This window comes from Schistocerca serialis, chromosome 5, assembly GCF_023864345.2.
Source record: "Schistocerca serialis cubense isolate TAMUIC-IGC-003099 chromosome 5, iqSchSeri2.2, whole genome shotgun sequence".
Classification (NCBI taxonomy): domain Eukaryota; kingdom Metazoa; phylum Arthropoda; class Insecta; order Orthoptera; family Acrididae; genus Schistocerca; species Schistocerca serialis.
Window position 1 is genome coordinate 289,546,944 of NC_064642.1, and position 24,068 is coordinate 289,571,011.

The window sequence follows — 24,068 nt, forward strand, 5'->3', positions numbered from 1 at the left end:
CCTCTTAGATAGCCCATGAATAGGTTGCATAGTGTGGTCCCTCATGGTTGTCCATTGCTGTACCACAGGTTTGTTTGTAGGTGATTTCTTCAAAGGTGAGGTAATTATGGGTGAGGATATAGTTGGTCATGGTAACCAGGAAGGAGGTTGTAAGGTGTTGGGAAAGATAATATTCAGTACTGATAAGACCCACAGACATTGAAAATGGGTAGGTGGCATCATCAGTGATAAGCAAGGTGGTGAGGGGAATGGTAGGGGTGAGGAGAGAGGTAGACTCAGAGGGGAGGTTGTGGGGTGTGCCTAAAAATTTGAAGGGGGAGACAGAAGATCTTGCTGAATTTCTGGAGTGGGGTCACTGTGACAGGGCTTGTAGGGGGATGTATCTGACAATTGGTGGAGTTCTCCCACCAGACAATCCCTACAGTTCATGACCACAGTGGTGGAGGTTTGTGGCAGGTAGTATTGTGAGATTGGGATCAGTTTTTAGGTAGTGTGTTGCAATTCTTTCTGTAGATGAGAGGTTGATTTCCATGTTGAGGGGTTTGAGGACTGACAGTGCCCCCCTGCGGGTTCGGGGGTTAGAATAGGCCCGCGGTATTCCTGCCTGTCGTAAGAGGCGACTAAAAGGAGTCTCAAACATTTCGGCCTTATGTGATGGTCCCCTCTCGGGTTTGACCTCCATCTATCTAAATTATTCCGAAGAGCGAGCCAATTGGGGAAGGGCACCTTACATGGTGCACTGTATCCTTCGTGCAATTAGACCTATAGCCGTCTTTCTCGTCGTTGCAATGGTGTCCCGCTCGTTTTCGATCTCTTGGGCGATTACCACGCTGCACTCTGCAGTGTTTCTTTTAACTGTGACGACGACCTTGGCCATTTTTGCACCTAAGATCCAGCACGGTAGCCAGTCCGTTGTGGTGGGGTCGCCATGTACCCTCTTGGTTGTAGCCCCCTGACAACACAGGGATCGCTCTACTGATGCCTGCGCCGTTCACTCCCCACGTATGCCAAGGAGTAGATGCCCATCTCCCTGGGGCATCAGGACTCCCGGCAATGGCCATCCTGCCAGGTGGCCTTTGCTGTGGCTGGGTGGCGCCCGTGGGGAGGGCCCTTGGTCGGAGTAGGTGGCATCAGGGCGGATGACCCGCAATGAAGCGTGGTACATCATCTGTCGCTGGCGGCCAGCCGTCAGCAGTCTCTAAGCGTTCGAGAGCCCATTTTAAAGGTAACGTTTATGACCCCAAATCGTTCCCCTCCCTCGCCACACCATGGGAGGAACGACAGGCATTGCGTGACACTGAGACGTATTCGTCCAGATATCTTGTCTGTACCAGAGCTGATGGGGAATCTTTTCTATCCGTGAAGCCTCAGTTCTTTGTAGAGCATCTAGAGGACAAGTTCGGTGAGGTGGAGGGCTTGTCCAAGATGCGGTCTGGATCGGTGTTGATAAAAACGGCATCCTCTGCCCAGTCACGGAGGTTGCTCAATTGTGACAAGTTGGGGGATGTTTCCGTTAGCATCACGCCGCATAAGAGTCTGAACATGGTCCAGGGTATTATATTCCACCGGGATCTTCTTCTGCAGTCCGACGATGAATTACGCGCCAACCTCGAACGACGAGGTGTTCACTTCGTCCGGCGCGTCCATCAGGGTCCGAGGGATAATCAGGTCGCCACCGGTGCCTTCATCTTGGCCTTTGAGGGTGATGTCTTACCCGAAAAGGTTAAGGTGATGGTTTACCGTTGTGATGTGAAACCATATATCCCTCCTCCGATGCGGTGTTTTAAATGCTGGAAGTTCGGGCACATGTCATCTCGCTGTACTTCCAGCATGACGTGTCGGGATTGCGGACGTCCTTCGCATCCCGATACTCCATGTGCCCCGCCTCCTATCTGTGTTAACTGCGGAGAACACCATTCCCCCTGCTCGCCGGACTGTAGGATATTGCAGAAAGAACGGAAGATAATGGAGTATAAGACCTTGGACCGGCTGACCTACCCCGAGGCTAGACGGAAATATGAGAGGCTCCATCCTGTGGCAATGCCGTCAACCTACGCCGCTGCTGCAACGACGGTTCTCCCGTCATCACGAATCGGCTCTAAGATCGGTCAGCATCCACCGGCCCCCTTGCTTGTGGGGGGCACTTCACACCCTGTTGCTCCTGCTCCATCTTCTTCAGGAGCAACACCCTCCCAACCTTCGGGGACATCAGCTCCCTCTTCCCAGCCGGAGAAGCGTAAGACTTCTTCGGCTGCTCTCGCCAGGAAGGGATCCCTTGGGGACCTCCCTTCGCAAGTTCCGACCAGTGGAAAAGCGGACGCCCGCAAGTGGTTGAAACAACCGCCAGTCCCTGGTCGTCGGGCCTCGCGGTCGTCGTCTGTCCCTGAGACTGACCCAGTGAAGCCCATGCAGCCTGAAGCGCCGAAGGCACAGCGTGACAAGCAGAAAAGGAAGAAAGTCCCCAAGACCAACGGTAATGCGGTGGCACCGATCCCGCCGCTTCCTACAAGCTCTGCCTCTGAGGACGAGGTGGAGATTCTGGCGTCCGCTGAGGATCTCGCTCTTGCCGGTCCCACAGACGCAATGGATGGCATTTGCACGGATGCTCCATCGGAGGCAGCAGGTGACTCAGTGGCGTAATCTGCCTTCCCAGTCCCGTCCCGCCTTTCCCAGCCATGGACAACACCATCCTCCAGTGGAACTGCAGCGGTTTCTTCCACCATCTAGCTGAGCTCCGCCACCTTATCAGCCTTCACCCTTTCTTCTGCATTGCTCTCCAGGAAACTTGGTTTCCAGCAATGCGAACCCCCGCCCTTCGTGGCTATCGGGGTTATTATAAGAACCGAGCAGCTTATGAAAGGGTGTCTGGTGGCGTCTGCATATATGTCCTTCACACTCTGCACAGCGAGTCTGTCCCTCTCCAGACGCCTTTAGAGGCTGTCGCTGTACGCGTGTGGACGCCACAGGCTGTTACCGTCTGCAGTCTTTACCTTCCGCCGGATGGTGATGTCTCGCAGCATGTCCTGGCTGCACTGGTCGCTCAATTGCCGCCACCTTTCTTGCTATTGGGCGACTTCAACGCCCATAACCCTCTGTGGGGTGGGTCAGTGGCAACAGGTCGAGGCGCCATCGTTGAGCATTTATTGTCGCAGCTCGATCTCTCGCTGTTAAATGATGGTGCCTTCACACACTTCAGTGTGGCGCATGGCACCTACTCCGCCATTGACCTTTCAATCTGTAGCCATAGCCTCTTACCGTCTGTCCAATGGAGTGTGCATGACGACCTGTGTGGTAGTGACCATTTTCCGATCATTTTGTCACTACCACAGCGCCACTCTTCTGGGCGCCCTAGCAGATGGGCTATGAATAAGGCTGACTGGGACTTGTTCTCCTCCACTGCCGCTTTTGAGCCGCTCTCTACCGATGACATTGATGCGGTGGTTCAATCGGTCACCACCGGCATCGTTACTGCCGCCGAATCTGCCATTCCCCATTCCTGTGGGTCCCCTCGGCGGAAGGCTGTGCCTTGGTGGTCGCCTGAGATCGCTGAAGCGATTAAAGATCGCCGGCGGGCGCTCCAGCGTCACAAGCGACATCCCTCCCTCGACCACCTTATCGCCTTCAAACGGCTGCGTGCGCGGGCCCGCCTCCTCATCCGCCAAGGCAAGAAGGAGTGCTGGGAGCGGTATGTGTCCACGATTGGCCTCCATGTCACTCCATCGCAGGTCTGGGCCAAGATTCGACGCGTCTACGGCTATCGGCCACCTGTCAGCGTCCCTGCGCTCTCACTGAATGGAGCAGTTTGTACCGACTCCGACGTCATTGCAAATCGCTTAGCAGAGCATTTTGCTATGAGTTCCGCTTCTGCGAATTACCCCCAGGCCTTCCGCTCCATTAAAGAGCGGATGGAACGTCGGAGCCTTTCGTTTCGCACCAACCACCTGGAATCTTACAATGCTCCATTCAGTGAGTGGGAATTTCGCAGTGCCCTCGCTGCTTGCCCTGATACCGCTCCTGGGCCAGATGGCATCCACTGCCAGATGCTGAAACACCTTTCAGTGGACTGCCAGCGGCGCCTTCTCGATCTTTACAACCGTCTTTGGGTCGAGGGGGAGTTTCCGTCGCAATGGCGGGAAGGCATTGTCATCCCCGTTTTGAAACCTGGAAAGAACCCTCTGGAGGTGGACAGCTACCGTCCCATTAGCCTCACCAACGTTCTTTGCAAGTTGCTTGAACGGATGGTGAGCCGGCGCTTGAATTGGGTACTGGAGTCTCGGGGCCTTCTGGCTCCATCTCAGGGTGGGTTCCGTAAAGGCCGCTCCGCCGCCGACAATCTGGTGAGCCTGGAGTCGGCCATCCGTACTGCCTTTTCCCGCCGTCAGCACCTGGTCGCTGTCTTTTTCGACATGTGGAAGGCGTACGACACGACGTGGCGTCATCACATTCTTTCTACGCTTCATGGATGGGGTCTTCGGGGTCCTCTGCCGATTTTTATCCGCAATTTTCTGTCGTGTCGTACCTTCCGCGTGCAAGTCGCGGCCTCGTATAGTTCCTCCCACGTCCAGGAGAACGGTGTGCCACAGGGTTCCGTTTTAAGTGTCTGTCTGTTTTTAATAGCCATTAACGGTCTTGCTGCGGCCGTGGGAAACTCTGTCTCCGCTTCCCTGTATGCTGACGACTTCTGCCTTTATTACAGCTCTCCCGGCATTGCAGCTGTTGAACGTCAGCTACAGGGCGCTATCCGTAGGGCGCAGTCTTGGGCTGTAGCGCATGGGTTTCAGTTTTCGGCAGCCAAGACCTGCGTTATGCATTTCTGCCGGCGACGTACTGTCCACCCGGAGCCGCAGCTTTCTCTTAACGGCGAACTTCTTTCGGTGGTGGAATCACACAGGTTTTTGGGGGTGGTTTTCGATGCCCGGTTGACTTGGCTGCCTCATATCCGGCAGCTCAAACAGACGTGTTGGCGGCATCTCAATGCAATGCGATGTTTGAGCCACACCCGCTGGGGAGCCGACCGCTCTACCCTGTTAAGGCTCTACCAGGCGTTAATCCAGTCCCGTCTGGATTTTGGGTGCCTGGCATATGGCTCCGCATCCCCGTCTGCGTTGCGGGTGCTGGACCCAATTCTCCACAGCGGGATACGCCTTGCCACTGGTGCTTTCCGCACCAGCCCTGTGGACAGCTTACTCGTGGAGGCAGGTGTCCCTCCACTGCGGTTCCGGCGCCAACGTTTGCTGGCCGCTTATGCTGCCCATGTTCTAAGCTCGCCCGGGCATCCTAACTATCGTCTCCTGTTCCCGCAGTCAGTCGTCCGTCTGCCGGAACGTCGGCCCCGGTCGGGTTGTCCGATCGCTATACGCGTCAAGGAGCTTCTCTCTGGGCTTGGGCTTGTCCCTGTTCCACCTCCTTTCCGGGCGCCTCTGCGTACACCCCCGTGGTGCGTTCCTCGCCCTTGCCTTCGGCTAGACTTGGCACAGGGCTCGAAGGACTCAGTCCCTCCAGAGGCCTTCCGCCGCCGCTTTTATTCCATCCTGGCCACGTATCAGGGCTCTGGCATTGTTTACACCGACGGCTCGATGGTTGCTGGTCGAATCGGGTATGCGCTCACTCTAGGGGACCATTCCGAACAACGTTCCTTGCCGGCTGGCTGCAGCGTTTACACTGCTGAGCTGGTCGCCATCTTTCGAGCCCTAGTGTATATCCGCTCCTGCTGAGGTGAGTCCTTCGTTATCTGTAGCGATTCCCTGAGCAGTTTACGAGCACTCGACCAGTGTTTTCCTCGTTCCCGTCTGGTGATGGCTATCCATGAGTCCCTGCATACTCTTGCGCGTTGCGGCCGCTCTGCGGTCTTCGTGTGGACCCCAGGCCATGTTGGGATCCCCGGCAACGAGAATGTTGACCGGCTGGCGAAAGAGGCGACTAGTGCACCATCTCTGGACGTTGGCCTCCCGGAGACAGAATTGCGAGCGTTCCTACGCCGCAAAATTCTGGACCTTTGGGACACTGAATGGCGCGCCCTGCCTTCACGCAACAAACTTTGGGCCATCAAGGGGGCTACCGGTGTGTGGCGCTCCTCCTTGCGGGTCTCTCGCAAGGAGTCTGTTGTCCTCTGCCGGCTGCGCATTGGGCACACTCGGCTTACGCACGGCCACTTATTGCGCCGTGAGAATGCGCCTCTATGTCGCTGCGGCTCCGTTTTATCCGTGGTTCATGTTTTATTGGAGTGTCCGTTTTTAGCTGCGCTCAGGCAGTCGTTCGCACTGCCTGACTCGCTCCCTGCCCTTTTAACAGATGACCCGGCTATGGCTGACTTAGTTTTACGTTTTATTCGGGCAGGGGGTTTTTATTCTTTAATCTGAGTGTTTCTGTTTTTATCTTATTGTTTTGTGTTGATTCTGGCCTTTGGCCTCCGGTTTTAAACTGATTTTTTAATGTGTTTCAAGTGGTTGGCTTTTCCTTTTTATTTCTCTGGTCGGCCAACCACCGTCACACTCTGTGTGCTTTTAGTTCGTTTTGTCTGGTCTTTGTCTCAGTTTCTCTCGTTCCGTGTCATCTGTGCTCTATTCTGTTACTCGTTTTTTATTCTCTGTGGGTGTTTTTTTAGTACTTGGACAAAGGGACCGATGACCGTGGCAGTCTGGTCCCTTTAATCCCCCAAACCATCCATCCATCCGACTGACAGTGAGGCAAGGTTTTATTAGGAAATTCTGGAAAGGTAACGGGGTGATTTTTGGGGGGGGGGGGGGGGGCGGGGGTGGGGGGGGGGGGAAGTACAGTTTGGATGGAATAGTGAACTGAGTGAAGAAGGTTTCAATATTGGTTGTGGATTGTATTTGATTGGTAGGGTTAGTGGCAGAAAAGTGTTTCTGCTGTAGGGACTGGAAGATGGAGAGGTGGTCTTGAACAAGCCCAACATGATTGGATTAGGGAGTGAAACAAAAGGTAAGACTTTTTTAAAAAGTCTGATACTTCCATAGGACCAAAGTTTTCATTCACTCAGGGGCCATCTAGAGGAATCGTTGGTAACCAACAGAATCCCAAACCCCTCACCTGGTTCACATCCACGATGACATCTTCAAGTTCTGGACCGAGGGACACCTGTCTATGTTCCTCAAGAACCTCAGCACCTTCTCCCTCAGTCACTTCACCTATCTCAGTGCAGACCTCCAGTCAAGGATGGCTACATCAGTACCTCAATCCACAACAAGCCTACCAATCACCAACAATACCTCCATTTTGAAAGCTGAAATTCTTTTCGCTCCAAGAAGTCCCTTCCATACAGCGCAGCCACCCAAGGTCATTGCATTGATAATGAAAACAATCGCTCTCCAAATATGCCAAGGGTCTCACTGAGCACTACACAGACTAACATTACCCTCCCAAAATTGCCAAGAAACAGATCTCCTGTGCCTTGTCCCACTAGGCATCTACCATCCCACACATTGCACAATTTGGCCACAAAGGAGTACTCCCATTGCGATTCAGTACCATCCATGAATGGAGCAACCGTATCACATTGTCTGTCAGGGTTTCGACTATCTCTCATCTTGCCCTGCAATGAGAAATATCCTCCTTGCTATCATCCCCTCTTCTCCCACAGTAGTATTATGCTGCCCACCCAATCCATGCGGTATCGTTGTCCGCCCCTGTTCTACCTATGCTGAAAAACCCTTACCTCATATCCTTACAATAGACATGGATGCAAGACTGTCCCATACATCCTCCTACTACCACCTGTGAAAGCAGCCATATGATCTAGAAACGTAGCTGCAGTCACTGTGCCACGTTCTAAGTGGGCATGACTACTAACGAGCTGTGTTTTCTTATGAATGCCTACTGCCAAACTGCCTCCAAGAGACAGCTGGGCCGTCCAGTTACCATTCATGTCGCCTAATAAGATGTGCTCCACCTTAATTACTGCTTGACAGCCTGTGCCATTTGGATTATTTCCGTAAGACTAGCTTTTCTGAACTGAACAGGTGGGACCTCTCCATAAACATGTCCTTCATTCCTGTTTGTATGTTGTGCTGTTGGGGGATATAGACTTTCATACTATGACTTTGACAGTAATAGTGACTAACATTGAAGCTTCTGTGCCGTCCGGTCAGGATCTTGTTTCGATGGATGAAACAGTGCAGTTGAAGGCCTCAAAAAAAAAAAAACCACACACACACACACACATACACCAGCTAAGAGCACTATCCAATTCCCATCACTTCCTGCTGGCTCCCACAGGCAACACAAGTATCTTTCTATCACTTCCTTCTCCCCCTCCCTGCTGCATACCTTCTTATTACTCTCATCACCCAATTTGGATTGAGGAGGGAGGTGTGCTAAGTTAGTTCATGCAGTAGTGCAAAGCCATTGTGCCAGGGTGGCATAGTGGTTAGTGCATCTGCCTAGTGTGCTTGATAGGGAATGTTCAGCAGAGACAGGGTGACCATCAGGAATGCTGCAGGGAAGTGTGCTAGGACTGTGATTATTTTCTCTATGCGTAAATTATCTGGCAGAGAGGGTGGGCAGCAGTCTGTGGTTGTTTGCTGATGATGCTGTGGTGTATGGGAAAATGCTGAAGTTGAGTGACTGTAGGAGGATACAAGGTGACTTAGACAAAATTTTGAATTGGTGCGATGAATGGCAGCTGGCTGTAAATGTAGAAAAACGTAAGTTAATGTGGATGAGTAGGAAAAACAGACTCATAATGCTCGGATGCAGCATTTGTAGTGTCCTGCTCGACACAGTCACGTCGTTTAAATATTTGGGCATAATATTGCAAAGCGATATGAAATGGAATGAGTATGTAGAGGTTGTGATAGGGAAGACGAATGTCTGACTTTGGTTTATTGGGAGGATTTTAGGAAAAATGTGGTTCATTTGTAAAGGTGACTGCATGTAGGATGCTAGTGCGACACATTCTTGAATACTGCTCGAGTGTTTGGAATCCACACCAGGTCGGATTATAGGAAGACATCAAAGCAGTTGAGAGGTGGGTTGCTAGATTTGTTACCTGTAGGACTGAACAATACGCAAGCCTTATGGAGATGGTATGGGAACTCAAATGGGAATCTGTGGAGGGAAGGTGATGTTCTTTTTGAGGAACACTAGTGAGAAAATTTAGAGAACTGCCAGCTGATTGGAGAATGATCTTACAGTCGCCAGCATACATTTTTCTTAAGGACCATGAAGATAAGGAACAAGCAATTAGCATTTATATGGAGACATGTAGGCAGTCGTTTCGCTCTCTCTGTTTGCGAGTGGTACAGGAAATGAAATGACTAGTGGTGGTACAGGGTCCCCACTGCCATGCATCATAGAGTGGCTTGTAGAATGTGGATGTAGATGTAGATGTAGATATAGACCAGGTTAGAATTTCGGTTTTTGTACAAATTTTCATTTGTTGCTTCAGTCTGCATATATACATCATATGTGTCTCTTAAAAGGAAACATGCTCTCTTTTCATTCGCAGACAAAATAAGAGTCCTTGAGCAATTAGACAAATGCATGAGTGGTAAGCAGTTAGCCGAGATGTTTAGCATGGGAACATTAGCAATTTCAGATGTGAAAAAAAAGCCCTCAATTTTAAACATGGTCTGTTCTTGAGAATGAAGATGGAGTTCACTGAGAAAAGCAATGAGAACAGTAGAAAATAAAGAACTTGAAGAGGGCTTATTCAAGTGGTTCTTGCGGTAGCCAGCATTGGGCTGATTGTTTGTGAAAAACTTTTAGCTGAGAAAATCAACAGTTTGTCTTCATTTAAAGTGAGGAATGGTTGGCTACAGAATTTCAAAGCAAGGCAAGGTATCGGTGAGTTGGATGAAAGTGGTGAAAAACAATTAGTGGGCCCAAAGAAACCAGAAAATTTTATTGAAAAATTCAAAACTGAAGCAGAATCTTATGACCCTGAAATTTTATACAATGCAGATGAGACAGGTCTTATTGCCTGAAACAATTTTAATTTATAAAAGGGAAACTGTTGCTCCTGTCCGTAGGGTTAGTAGAGACCATGTTACTATGTTGAACTGTGTTAACTGTTTGGTAAACCCCAAAATTCCCCCTTCTGTTGATAGGAAAATTAAAAACAGTGCTTTCAAAAATGTTAAACTTTCCATCCATTACAACAGTCAACCAAAGGCTTGGATGACTGATGCTTTGTTTGTGAACGATACAATTCAATTTTCATACCTGAAGTAAAAAAATACCAACAGGCCACAAGGAAATAGGGCAGCAAGGTGATATTAATTCTGGACAATGCACCCACCCAACCCACAAAAAGCTTTCTTGTCTGAAAAGATTGATGTTTCAAACCACTCTTCTTGCCACCAAACAAAATGAGTTTGTTGCAGCCAGTGTACTTATCAGTTATCAAAACTATGAACTGAACTGACATTACAGAAGACAGCCATTGAGGAAAATTTTGTTAGAAGATAGAAATGAAGAAGGCATGTGGCTCATCACCAAAAATTGGATTTAAAAGACTGCTCATACATGATAGCAGAGAAGCATGGAATTTGGTGAAGGCAACAACATAAAAAAGAACTTGGACCAAATTGAAAGGCATTTCAACCAAAGATGAGGTACAAAAAAATAAGGTGAAAAGGAGTGTGAAAAGGAACAGGAAGAGGGAAGTGGCAGAGGACATAACAAAGATATTTTTGAAAATTACTGGACATGCGATTGCAGTACAGTAAATATAGGTTAATGGCATGATTTTGATTCTTTGGACCCTGGATTCCAGATGCTGAGTGATGATGAAATCATTCAAAGTATGAGAGAAGAAATTGATGGCCAGGAGGGTGACACTAACTGAAACAAATGCAGGACTGTCAGTGGTGAGGGATTTGTGCATCTTGACACTGCGCTAAATGGATGGAGCCACAGCCAGAGTGTGACCATATACTGATGCTCACTATCAAACAGATGTGAGACTTGGATGGACAAAAATGAATGATGACTGCATTCTGCAGTGAACAACACAAAAATTACAAAGATGAACATTAATCTTTAACTCTTATAACTATCAGATACATTAAAGATCAGCTGTTAAATATGGGAGGGTGACATCAAGTAACTAGATATAGAGTTTGCCAAATCACCAAAGTTTACAATCATTAATTAATAAAATGGCACCGGCAGGTATTTTGTGTGACCTATCTAAGGCATTTGAATGTGTGAATCACAGTATTCTCCTAGATGAAATGAAGTTTTATGCGATTGATGGTATAACCAAACAATGGATAATGTCGTATCTAACCAAAAGAATGTTGAAAGCTGTACGTATTAATTCAACTAATATAGTCTGGGGGGCATAATTCTAACTGGGGAGCAATCATGTATGGGGTTCCACAAAGCCATCTCTTAGATCCACTATTGTTCCTCATATATGTAAATGATCTTCCATCTAATATACAACAAGTAGAATTAGTTCTTTTTGCAGATGACTCTAGTTCTGTAGTCAGTCCAAGAGCACATGTACAGAAGCAGAAGTAATGGCACACAGAGTGCTCAAAAATACCATTCACTGGTTTCCTGTGAATGGCCTTGTTCTCATTTTTAAAACCGTGCAACATATTCAGTTCTGCACATCTAGGGGTACTACAGCAGTGATAAGTGTAACACATGGTGAATAAATAATAAATAGTGTGGAAATTTCAAAATTTTTAGGCACCCATATTTATAAGAATTTAAATTGGAAACAGCTTGTTTTGGAATGCCTAAAACGACTTAGTTCAGCCACATTTCCACTTAGAATCGATGCAAATCTTGATGAGAGACAAATCAGTAAGCTTACATATTTTGCATATTTTCATTCACTAATGTCACATGGAATAATGTTCTGGGGTAAATAATATGTGCTGTTCACCCGTGATCACCTTATAGACATCTGTTTCAGGATTAAGGATTTGGGCATTCTGACTACTGCTTAAGAGTATATTTATTCTCTTGTGAAGTTTGTTGTAAATGAAAGGAACAATGGTGTGCTTAATGACAATACCAGAAGGAAATAAAATGGCATTCATAACTCCACATTATGGTTGTCTTCAGCATAAAAAGGGGGCACAATGCAGCAACAAAAATTTCTGATGACTTACCCACTGATATAAAATGTCTGACAGATTGCAAAGTAAAATTTGAAAACAAACTGCGAAAGTTTTTCTTTGACAACTCTTTCTACTGCATAGAATAATTTCTGTTGCTATATATTTCAAGCTCGATAAAAATCCTAGTACAACAGTTGTTGGTTATCTTATGGCCCAAATTCTTGCCAAATTTTTGAACATGACACATCTTAAAATTACATTTTGTATTATATCATAAAGGGGTGACCCACATCAAACATCAGTAAACCTGAAATACAGCCTCTTTTCACTTGGTACTGTGTCTGTGATGCGGGCAGCTGGTCATACTCAGTTATTCGGCACCATTCGGTATGAATGAAGAATAAGCGTTATGACTTTTTTCCGATGAAGTTTTATCTGTTAACATTTTTGCCATGTGTTCTTGTGCCCATTTTGGGCACATATGGAGCGCAGATTCTCATTCTATCTCAACCAGTATACTCTGTGCCTATGTCAACTGTTGTTAGTAAAATGGAAATTGCTTGTATTGCGTATGGAGTGTGCTTCAATTTTGAGCTACTGCTATGTGTATATTATGATTGAAAGATAAACTGCACGGTGGATAACAGTCATCTGTTGTTAATGTGTTTCCATTGTATGAAGACTTACTCCTTTTTTTTTCTTTCTTGTGAAACAATGCGAGACTTCGGTACATCTTTTTAATTTGTAGGCATCATGATAGTGGAGCATAGGTACAGAAGATTTACATTGCTTACATTTGGAGTGCTACTATTTGTTTATCAACTTATGTTTGAAAGTGCTTCTCGTTTGACAAAAGTGCTTTTTATTTGGCAAAAGCAATAATATTCTGTCTTTGCATTTAATCTTCTGAACTCGTGTTAGCTTGCATTTGTTTATCATGTCACTTTTATGTTGAGAGAATCTGTCCAACCTTAACCATTGTCAAAAAAATATATAACAGTATTCTTGTTTTTCCAGGTTCTCACTTCAATTGATATGATGGCTTGACATTGAATGGCATATGATAATATTGGGATTCTTTCTACTGTGATTCTCGTGTTATTCATCACTCTTTTGATGATGTTGGGATTTTATTGATTTTTTCATTTTTGAAGATAACAGTTTTGATAATACAATTCCTTTATGTGAGGCACTCTTTTGCCATTTTACAGTGCACAGGATAGATTGATGTTCTGTGGATTGTCATGCCAGTTGCAGTTCACTTCTTCTGAATGCTCGTTTTCTGTATTTATTGAGAGACCCAGAAAATTCATTGTCTTTTTGGTGTCGTGTTCTGTGATGTACATTTGCATGCCATTTGTTGAAGAATGGACACAGCTTACTTTGTTTTTCCTGTCATTTTTTAAATAATGAATACTTTAAAAAGACACAAAACTGACTGTGTAAACATTTCAGATGACAAAATTGAAAACTGTAGTTGGATTTAAGATGGACTTTACATTTGGAAGACCTCAAATCCATGCTGTTGAACTCATGTATAGACAGTGAAAGGACCTGTATGGTATATGGCTTGTTTATATATTTGTATAAATGTTTCATAAAATTATTCATAAAAAATAATATAAATTAATTTCAATATTATTAAAATTATTATGCACACATCTATAATCCTTCTGTGTTCTCTCACTGCTAGAACAGCCAATGTCAACTTGATGTAACAGTAGAATGCACTTGTTTATATTACTTTGACTTGCCATTATTTATACTTTGACTTCACCTTGTCCTTGTTTAATCTCTCAATAATATTATAATAATAATGGTGGTGAAGACTGAAAACATGTTTTTATTGAGTGGAAGCTGTACTGCAATAGCTAGTACACATTTTTCAGTTAACAATGTGGTTGCAAAATTTTCAATTTTTTGCAAGGTAAATTATGCCATCCCTGAGATTATATTAATTAATATAATAATAATGGTGGTGAAGACTGAAAACATGTTTTTATTGAGTGGAAGCTGTACTGCAATAGCTAGTACACATTTTTCAGTTAACAATGTGGTTGCAAAATTTTCAATTTTTTGCAAGGTAAATTATGCCATCCCTGAGATTATATTAATTAATTAGTTCATTTCAGTTCCACTAGGTTTGGGACATTTAGTTTGAAAATCACTTCTTGTTTCAAAGGTGTTGATTTTTCTGGCTATTGTTTCTATGAACCCACTCGTGAAACTGTCACTGCTGACATGTCTACATCTGACATGTCTGTATCTGAAAGTGAACCAACTAATTTAACAAACGAAAGGAATTCCACCCTATGTCAAATGCAAAACATTTGCACAACATATCTGCAACTGAAACTGCAAGTCTTGTGGTACATTGCTTTCATACATTGAGTATGAATATTTCCCAACAGAAAGTTCAGAGTCTTCTGATTTTGTGATTTTAGCTTGAAACAATAAACAATGTAAGAGAAAACAATGTGGTACTGAAACTAATGGCAATGCTGAGATACGTTACCAGCTGATGGAACAAAATTTTAAAAGGAAGAAGTGCACAAGAAATCAAATGTCTGACCCAGCAGAAACGGGCTCGTAATATTTGAGAAACAGCCAGGATACTAATGAAGTAATACAGCAGCCAGATATATGACTGAAACAACCATGTAAAGGTCAAAGAAAATGCTGTGGGAGATTTAATGAACAAGAACTGGAAATATTTTTTATGGAGTCTATAATTATCGAGTGAGGCACAAAGTCAGCAAATAGCATGCTCCATACGGCAATACCTGAAGAAAAGTGTTTACTTAAGAGAAGGGAATATACCAGGTAACAACAGATGCCATTTTTCAAGAAAAAAATTTATTGCAGAAACCTAGTTTGGGAACAGTCAAACTGTGCCAGATAATATAGCTCAACACACTAGCTTTTACCTCAACATAGTGACTACTGTGCGGCCACCGGCGGCCTCAGCAGAGCCTCACGTCTGATGCTGTGTGGCTGTTGCCTGCCACAGCTAAGCCTCACACCCAGCACCATGTAGTTGGCTTGGCCGGGCTGTGAAACCTGTTTGAGTCATTTTTAAAAGAGATGTGTCTAGTAATTGTAGCAGATTTTCTCATGAAGACAGTAGAGGAAGATATGGAAAATAAAAACATATACCAAAAGAAGTAGTACGAAGAATTAAGAATCACACGTCATGTTTCATGCTTACTGTAATCACATACAGAAAAGAAATACTTAAAATTCTGACTTACCTATATCTAAGAACCTATTACCAGGCCATCCAGGAGAGTGTGTAGAGTACCTACCAGGTGAAAGTGATGTTAAATAACATTAAAGTATGAAAACTGCAATTTATTTGAGTTTTAAAGAGTTCTTTTATCTTTCCCTACTACAGACTAATTCACACAGTGACAATTCCAAATGTAGAGTGACTTGACTCCAATATTATTTCACTTTGTATAAACGTATCAAGATAAGAGTGAAATGTAGAAACATATTTTCTCTTAAAATATTTTAAACAAATAAATCTTACAGACATTAATAAACTATACTTTTAGCTATAGGTTTAATTTTATTTATGCAAAGATGGAATATGTGCCTTTTATCCATTAATGTTTTCAGGATGAAGAAATTAAGTGTTAAAAAGAAGATGTCCATCGATGGAAGTAGTTCTGATGATGAAGAAGAAATTACTGAAGAAGTTATTAAAAGGGTATGTGATACAAAGTTCTGTTGTTGTAGTTTCTTTCTGCCGTTTCGTTTCTTGTTACATAAGTGCCTGACAAGCCTTGGCAAACACTTCAGACAGGGGCAATTTCTACCTTCTGCAATCCAGAAAAGCTAATTTTGGGGAAGGGATGGGGTAGGGGGATGAAACACAGATGGCAAGAATTGTGGAGCAGCTGCTAATTTCAGCTGTATTATTGTCTTTCCATTTCTCTTTGCTTCACTTCCGACAAGATTGATATTGAGCTTTCACTACCTTTTTCAGATTTTTCGAGCTTCTGTATAATGTACAGATGTCTGATATTCCATGCTCTGGCTCAAAGAACCCTATTATTTAGCTGGTTATAAACTTTTTCTTTTAAGGGGAGATGACCATGTGAAAAGGATTCAAACTCCAGCGAAACATTTATACCCTAAGAGTCGAAGCATGGAATGTCAGAAGTAAGTTAGAAAATCTGAAAATGGAAATAAAAGAGTCACTCTAGATGTAAGAGGAGAAATGAAGTGAAGTGGAAAAACATGGTAAAATGAATGTAGAGTAATAACAACAACAGCAGCAGAAAATAGTAAAATGGGATTAGGATTCATTATGAATAGGTGTGCTGACCAAAGCGAAACCACACAAGATAATAAAGATTCCCAGGCAGTAGTGTACAGCCAACATTTCTATTACAATGCTGAGTGTACAATAAAATAATTAATGTCTGTTAACAAACCTGAAAGATTCCCAAAGTAAACAGATCCTGAATAAATTCTACAAGGATATTTGAAAATCGCTGTTCAAAAATTTCACAAAATATGATTGATTAACACTAATAGTCAAAGTCCTGCAAGGTGTAAATCAATGACGGTAACTACTGAATTTTTACTCAGATTCTAAGTTCAACCAGGCTGTATAGTGGCCCTGAAAAACAAAGTCCAAGGAGGCAGTGGTCAGAAGAGAATGATAGTTTTCGTGACAACTGCTTGGCTGCTAATGGTGCTTCTATGTTGATTATCTGGTACTGGAGCTTCAGTTGGAGCTGGCTCCTCTGGGGCCAGTTACTTGCTTCATGCCCTGGCAGACACGTGGTCGGTATAAGCAAAATTTGTGCAATTTTAGCACTGCCACCAGTGACACAGGTGCCAGATTGGGATGCTGCTGCCTTAAGGTTTTGTAAGCTAGCATGTGTATTTGGGCCAATGTGTTTGTTTACACATCGTGTACACCAGACCATGATGAGATGCTGGCAGTGGACCTGTAGCCAAGCAATGCAGTAGTATCAGCCAAGTAGTTATAGACACAGGATATAGCAACAGAGAGGTGGTGTCAAGAGTGAGTTGCTGGAAACAATGCAGTGATAGAATTATTCACATCAGAACTGACAGAAAATCAACACCAACAACAATGATCTAGGCAAACATGCCAACACCAGATGAGGGAGAGGTGGGGGGGGGGGGGGGGGGGAGAGGGGAGAGGGGAGAGGGAGAGAGTGCTGACACTGAACTCATAGCCATAATTTTAAGGGAGTTGAAAATGTAATAATCATTGAAGATTGGAACACTACTGTAGGGGAAGGGACAGAAGACAAAGATGTGGGAGAATACAGGCTTGATAGTAATAATGAGAGATGTAAAAAACTGTTTCAGGACTGCAGTGAATTTGATTGTAGTAGGACATACACTGTTCAAGAATCACTAGAAGAGGCGGAGGTAAACCTGGAAAAGGCCTAGAGACACACAAAGATATCAGCTGCGTTACATAATGGTGTGGCAGACATTCCAAAATATGATATTGGATTGTAAACCATAGCTGTGGGTGAAGAAGTGGACCAAAATTTAATGATGATGAAGACTAGGCTGAAGTTTAACAAAATAACTGAGAAGAATTGTGTTGTTGTGATGTGGGCCATTGAAGTATTGAAGAAAGGTGATGTGCATATAAAGTTATGTGAGGCAGCAGAATCTGTGATAATGAATGCTACAGTAAGCAGTTCGTTTGAAGGGAAAGGGACGTATTTAAGAAAGGCAGTCACTGTAATTGGACTGACAGATATAGGTACAAGGAAGGTGACTGCAAAGGAACCATGGTTAACAGAACGAAAACTTCATTTGATCAATGAAAGAAGGAAATAAAATAAGTTCAGGAATAGGAAGGAATACTGCAATAAAAAAACACTTTAAAATCAAATCAGTATGACATGCAGGCAAGCTGAAGTGAAATGACTGCAAGAAAAATGTGAGGAAATTGAAAGGAAAACAGTTATCTGAGGGACATTGGAAAAACAAAAATAATATTAAGAGTGCAAAAGAAATGCCAGTGTTAAATGTGGAGGAGAGACCAAATAGGTAGTAAGAGTATGTTGGTGGCCTGTATCAGGGGAGAAACTGTCAGATAAGTGATGATTGAACTAGTGGGTGCCTCCGTTTGGAAGAAATCATGGATCTGTTATTAGCATCAGATTTTGACAGAGCTTTGAAAGACTTGCTAACAAACAAAGCAGAAGGGATTGATAAAGTCCTTTGGAAGTTCTAAAATCATTCAGGGAAGAGCCAGCAAATAATTATTAAAGTTATAGTGTCTATGAGACTGGACACACACACAGTTGGACTTTTAGTTCATCATCATCTATAAAATCCTGAAGATACCTGAGGCAGATAAATGCAAGAATTATTGTGCCATCAGCTTGACACCTCATGCACCCAAGTTGCTGTCAAGAATTATATTCAGAAGATTAGTAAAGGAAACTGAGAATTTGTGCGATGACAATCAGTTTGTCTTTAGGGATGTGTTGTTCATTCCCAGCCTGAAGAAGGTTAGTTGAACGCACACATGAATCCGTAAGTCTATACTGTAGACGGCTACCTGTTTGAATTTTGGAACACATTTTATGCTCACATATTATGGCATTTCTGGAGACTGAACATATTCTCTGTGGGAATCACCATGGGTTCTGCAAGCATAAATGTGGTGCCCTTGTTATAGGATTTCCAATATTTCACAATTTAAAAATTATTTCCATTTTTTCCCCATGATTGTTGGCCACTTTGTGCAAAGAAAGTATTTACACGTTTTTGAGTGAGTAGAATAATACATAGAATGTTGAAAGACATTAGTAAATGACTTCATTTCTCTTAACATTATGTGTGAGAGCATGCATGTGCACTCCACTGTAGATTACACTTGTTGGATTTTGCTTTTTAGGCTTTCCATGTTTTTCTGTCTTGTGAAATCAAAATGTATGATGAAAAAATAGTTGCACAAAAAGATAGAATATATGGAAAAAGTTTTTGAGATAAATATTATTAAGGGTACAGCTATTAAAAGAATGTGGTACACTAACTACAATGGTAACTCTCTAGAAAAAAAATATGTTTGAGGAAACTGTGGGTAACAATTTTTAATGACATTTGTGTTAAAAATAAATTTGTTTTATTTAGTAAGTACTTAAATGTCACCACTGAGTTGAGAAAGAGAAAAGGCTTGCAATGTTAAAGACGTTTCATGATTTATCTAGCAAAAACAAACAGCCGCCCCACCCCCACTTTACCCTAACTCTCAGGTAAAGGAAAAAATATAGTGCAGTCAGCTACCGAGGTTTTTAACAGTGTCAGAACTGAAATATTTATATGACAAGTCCCCAATTATCTTCCATAATATTAAAAACACTCCATACCCCCCCCAGTTCTAGGCCCCCCCAAAAACTACCGTATGGGTACCCTTGCCTACTATGGACTAATTTGTGTCATTAAAATCTTTTACGTGTACTTACTTGCTTTTGAATTGAAAATATTTCATGTTACTTAGGCAACTATTTTCTCCATTTCAAAATATAAGTAAATGTTCAGTATTATTGTGATTAATTTGTTAAAATCATGTTTGAACAGTTCTCAAAAATTTTTTGTTTGGTCATATTGCTTAATGTTGAAAAAATTACAAGTGATATATTGCATATTGTACATATGTTGTTGGATTCTGTAATTGAAAAAAGAAATTACTGGATACTATCATAAAACAAATGAAAAAGGAAATGATGAAATTTATAAATTGGTCAGCCTAAAACTTTTTTTTTTTTTCAAAAAATGCAAACATTGGGACTTACAAGGGGAGGCCACGACACTTGGAACGTGGATTTACTGCAAACTATGTACACTCATAGTACTCCATTAGGACAACAAAATGATCATTGGTCATACAGTATCGAGTGTATTTTAATAGCGTCTTCACGAGAAGCAATTTCTTGTTCTCTTTCGATTAAATATGAACAATTTTGAAGACACGGACAAGCATACATTTTCAGTATCACTTTATGGGTTTGGTCGTTTAATAGTCTGTAGTTATTAATATTATATTATTTGTGATAATAATAATTTGTAGACTGCCCAATAACATTGTAAATTTAATACAAGTTCATCCGATTACACGTATTTTTCCCATTACATCAATTGTAATATAAATAGTAAAGAAAATGACTGTGTTAGAAATAAAAACTAAAAATAAAAAAACTGACGAGTGGAACTCGATCCAGCTACACAGCAATATTATGGGGCTTGAACGCTAACCACTCGGCTGCCGGCACTTCATGGTAAAAATGGCCACACACAGGTGTGTGTGTGTGTGTGTGTGTGTGTGTGTGTGTGTGTGTGTGTGTGTGTGTGTGTGTGTGTGTGTCTCTATATATGATGACCGAAATTACCTTGAGATTTTCTCAATGCTTGAGAAGCACGGCGCTACTGCTTACACATTTTGTTGTCCTCGTGGAGTACTAAGAGTGTACAAAGTTTGGAGTAAATCCGCATTCCAAACGTCGTGGTCTCCCGTTGTTAGTTCCATTCACCAATTCAATTTAAACGGAGCATCCACATAATACTAATCACGTGTTAGGCAGTTGCCAGACTGAAATTCATTGGAAAAGTTCACAGCAAGCGTAGTCTGCCCATGAAGGAGGTAGCTTACCAAAACCTCATTTCGCTAATAGTTGAATACTGCCGGATCCATACCTGGTAGGGTTGATAGAATAAATAGAGGAGGGTGCAAAGAACAACAGCATCTTTCATCACAGGCTCATTTAGTAAGCACAAAAGTGTCAAGGGGATTCTGAACCAGCTCCAGTGGCAGGTACTACAAGAGAGGCATTAATTTTATCTTGGAACAAACAGTATACATGCAATAGTGTTTTACAATGTTTTATAATTATGCTATTTCTGCATGTTTTAGGTCTAAAGACTCCACTGATGATAGTGATATTCAATGCTGAAACTAGTTTGGGGAATAAATAAATATCAAAAGTGTTGTGCATCAAGGTGGACCCACAATTCCCATATTGTTTTTTAAGAGATGCATTGTGCATTATGATGTGGTTTACTGTTCAAATTCTGAGAGCATATATTCCTAGAAGAGTGAATCAGAATTTGCTTCCTCCTAGAAATACCTTGTAAGAAGACCATGGAGGTAAAGTTACAGCTCGGATCGAAGCTTCCCAATGATCACTCTTCCCTCAGACTGTAACAGGAAAGGAGGAAAGTAACAGTACAACACCCAAAGGACCTTCTGTTACACACTATAAAGTGGCTTGAGAAGTGTAGATGTAAGAAAAGTACAGACAGTACTGAGCTTCATAATAAAGGCTACACTTAAGAAAAATCAAAATATCTTCATAAGATTTGCCATCCAATATAAAGTACTTGATGATGACAGGGAAAGATGGGGATTGTACAACATGCATGAGAAACAACTCGGCGGGGGGGAATAAGACTGGAAGACTAAGCGCCATGTGCACGAAATAAAAAGGGCTTTGGAAAGGGATCCAATCTTTATGTCCTACTGCTCAACTTGTGCACTAAAAAAATAATTGCAGAAAGGAAAGAAAGGTTCATTAGTGGGATTAAAATTCAGGTTCAAAGGATGTTAACAATAAGATTCACTGATGACATTGGCGTCTTCATTGATAGTGAAAATGAGTTACATGACCTGGTAATGGAAATGTTGTGTGGCTAGGGCCTTCCGTCGGGTAGACCGTTCGCCTGGAGCAGGTCTTTCGATTTGACGCCACTTCGGCGACCTGCGTGTCGATGGGGATGAAATGGTGATGATTAGGACAACACAACACGCAGTCCCTGAGCGGAGAAAATCTCCGACCCAGCCAGGAATCGAACCCGGGCCCTTAGGATTGACGCTCTGTCACGCTGACCACTCAGCTACCGGGGCGGACACACGACCTGGTGAGTGGAATAAATAGTCTAATGAGCAAAGCAAAGAAAGAAAAAAGTAAAGAGAAGTAGCGGAAATGAGATCAGCAAAAAGCTTAACATCGAATCTCGGGCCACATTGGAAAAAAAGTGAAGAATTTCAGCTGTCTGGGAAGTAAAGTAATCATGACACATGAAGCAAGGAGGATCTAATAAGCAGATGAGCACAGGAAAAGGGAATGTCCCTCATTAAAAGAATTACTAGTATCAAACAAAGGCCCTAATTTGAAGAAGAAATATCTAAGAAAGTATGTCTGGAGTGCAGCAATGTAGCGAAGGGCTCCACTTCAAAATCTCTTCCTTCCCAGTATCATTGGAAAACTGGAAAAGAAGAGATTTTGAAGTGGAGCAGGATGTTAGGATGTTTGTTAAGAAATAAGGGAATAATTTATGTGGTAGTACAAAGGAAGACGGAGGCTAGAATATATTCAACAAATAAATGAGTGGTATTCTGAGATGAATAGGTTGACAAAGGAAAGCAAGTTTTGATGAATCACATCAAATAAGTCGAGACACTAATGGCACAAAAATGTATATGATGTGGGGCACGCTCTGCAACTGGATGGCCTTGATGGGCACAGTTTGGGGATGGCCACTCTTATGATAAAATTATTTGTCTGCGGCCATAGCCACATGGATATCGTTATAGTAGTGTTTGCAGCAAACCGAACATGTATTAAAGATAATTTCAGATATTTTGTGTCCTAATTCATCTCGTATGTTATGATTGACCTTGTACAATTGAATTTTCTCAATGTTCATTGTTACTCTATTCGTGCAGGATCTTCTTAATCCCTAGACTGTTAATAATTATTGGACAATAATGCAATTGGCCACAAATACTGTTCAAATGCTCTATTTCAGAGCCATAACCTATTTCAGGCTATAATGCTCATATTTAGATAGCTAACGTTTCTGGTTACTTTGATGTTTTAGTCACCAGCATTTCCACCGCTCCTGCTCTACACAAGACTATCCGAATACTTAGCACCATTTTAGAAGTTGTTCTGATAGTAAAAATGTGCTAATGTGCCTCATTTATTTAAAAGTATAAAGCAAAACAGTTGTATTCATTTACTTATGTCCCAGTGGAGGGTGCTGTCTTGCTGTGGTCCTTATGGTTTTTCAGGACAGTGTATGTATAAGCTGTTGCAGTGCAAACCGCACACATATTCTACATGAACCTTTGTGGCACACAAACTCTTCATAACATTCTTCATATGAATTTAAGCTTCACACATGTGCTTTAATTACCATGTTCTTCTTTACAATGCAAAGAGCATCCACTAAGCAAAGCTATCATTCATTTTCTATTGGGCAAAGATCAAAACTGAACAAAGGAAATGTGTTGGAGGTGCAACATGTCACCAATAGAAAAATGCTTATACTTTAAGAATGAACTTATTATTAAATGATCATACGACAAAGTGTTTAATGAGATTTTTTCCCAACAACTAGCTGCAGAAATTTTAACGAAACACTCTAATGGCATCAAATTGCATACTGTGTATGCACTGGTGTTTGGCATACTACTTCCGCACCTGCGATAATCTTGGCAACTAGATCCATGCGAGTATAGACCAGAGTCTTATAATTTAGGCTCTTTACATGCGCTGAAAAGTATTAGTCCATTAATGTCATGTTTGGTGCTGAGCTGGCCATGGAACAGGAGACCCCCAACCAATCCATTGTCTTCAGTGTACTCTATTTGAATGTGGTTTCAACATTGAGAGCAAAGTGTGCTGGCTCCCTGTTATGTTGAAACCACTTGAGCTGATGAATTCTCTGTGCCGCATCTTCTAAGAACTGTGGAAGGAATCTTTTGAACATGACACCATTTAGTGTATTAGCAAGTAGATAAGGTCCAATCATAAAATAGTTGACAGTACTCAGCCCATACATTCATGGCAAACTCTGTTGATAGGAATGACAGACTGGTATATGCAGATTTTTGTCATCTCATACATGGTGATATCCTGTTGTGGAACATGCCCTCTCGTGTAAAAATGGTTCGTTTGTAAAGAAAATTAAAGCTGTAAAATTAGGATTTACCCCCTGCAGGAACCAATGTGCAAA

The 24,068-nt window shown here is 42.8% G+C and overlaps 1 protein-coding gene across 1 annotated transcript in view; it reads left to right on the top strand.

The window, feature by feature from the left end:
• The window catches only part of LOC126481427 (abscission/NoCut checkpoint regulator), a 154,874-nt gene that overhangs the window by 117,239 nt on the left and 13,567 nt on the right, over positions 1-24,068 (top strand). The window contains exon 6 of the mRNA XM_050105172.1: positions 15,660-15,750. Coding sequence (XP_049961129.1) covers positions 15,660-15,750 — 91 coding nt within the window. The remainder of the gene's footprint in view (positions 1-15,659; positions 15,751-24,068) is intronic.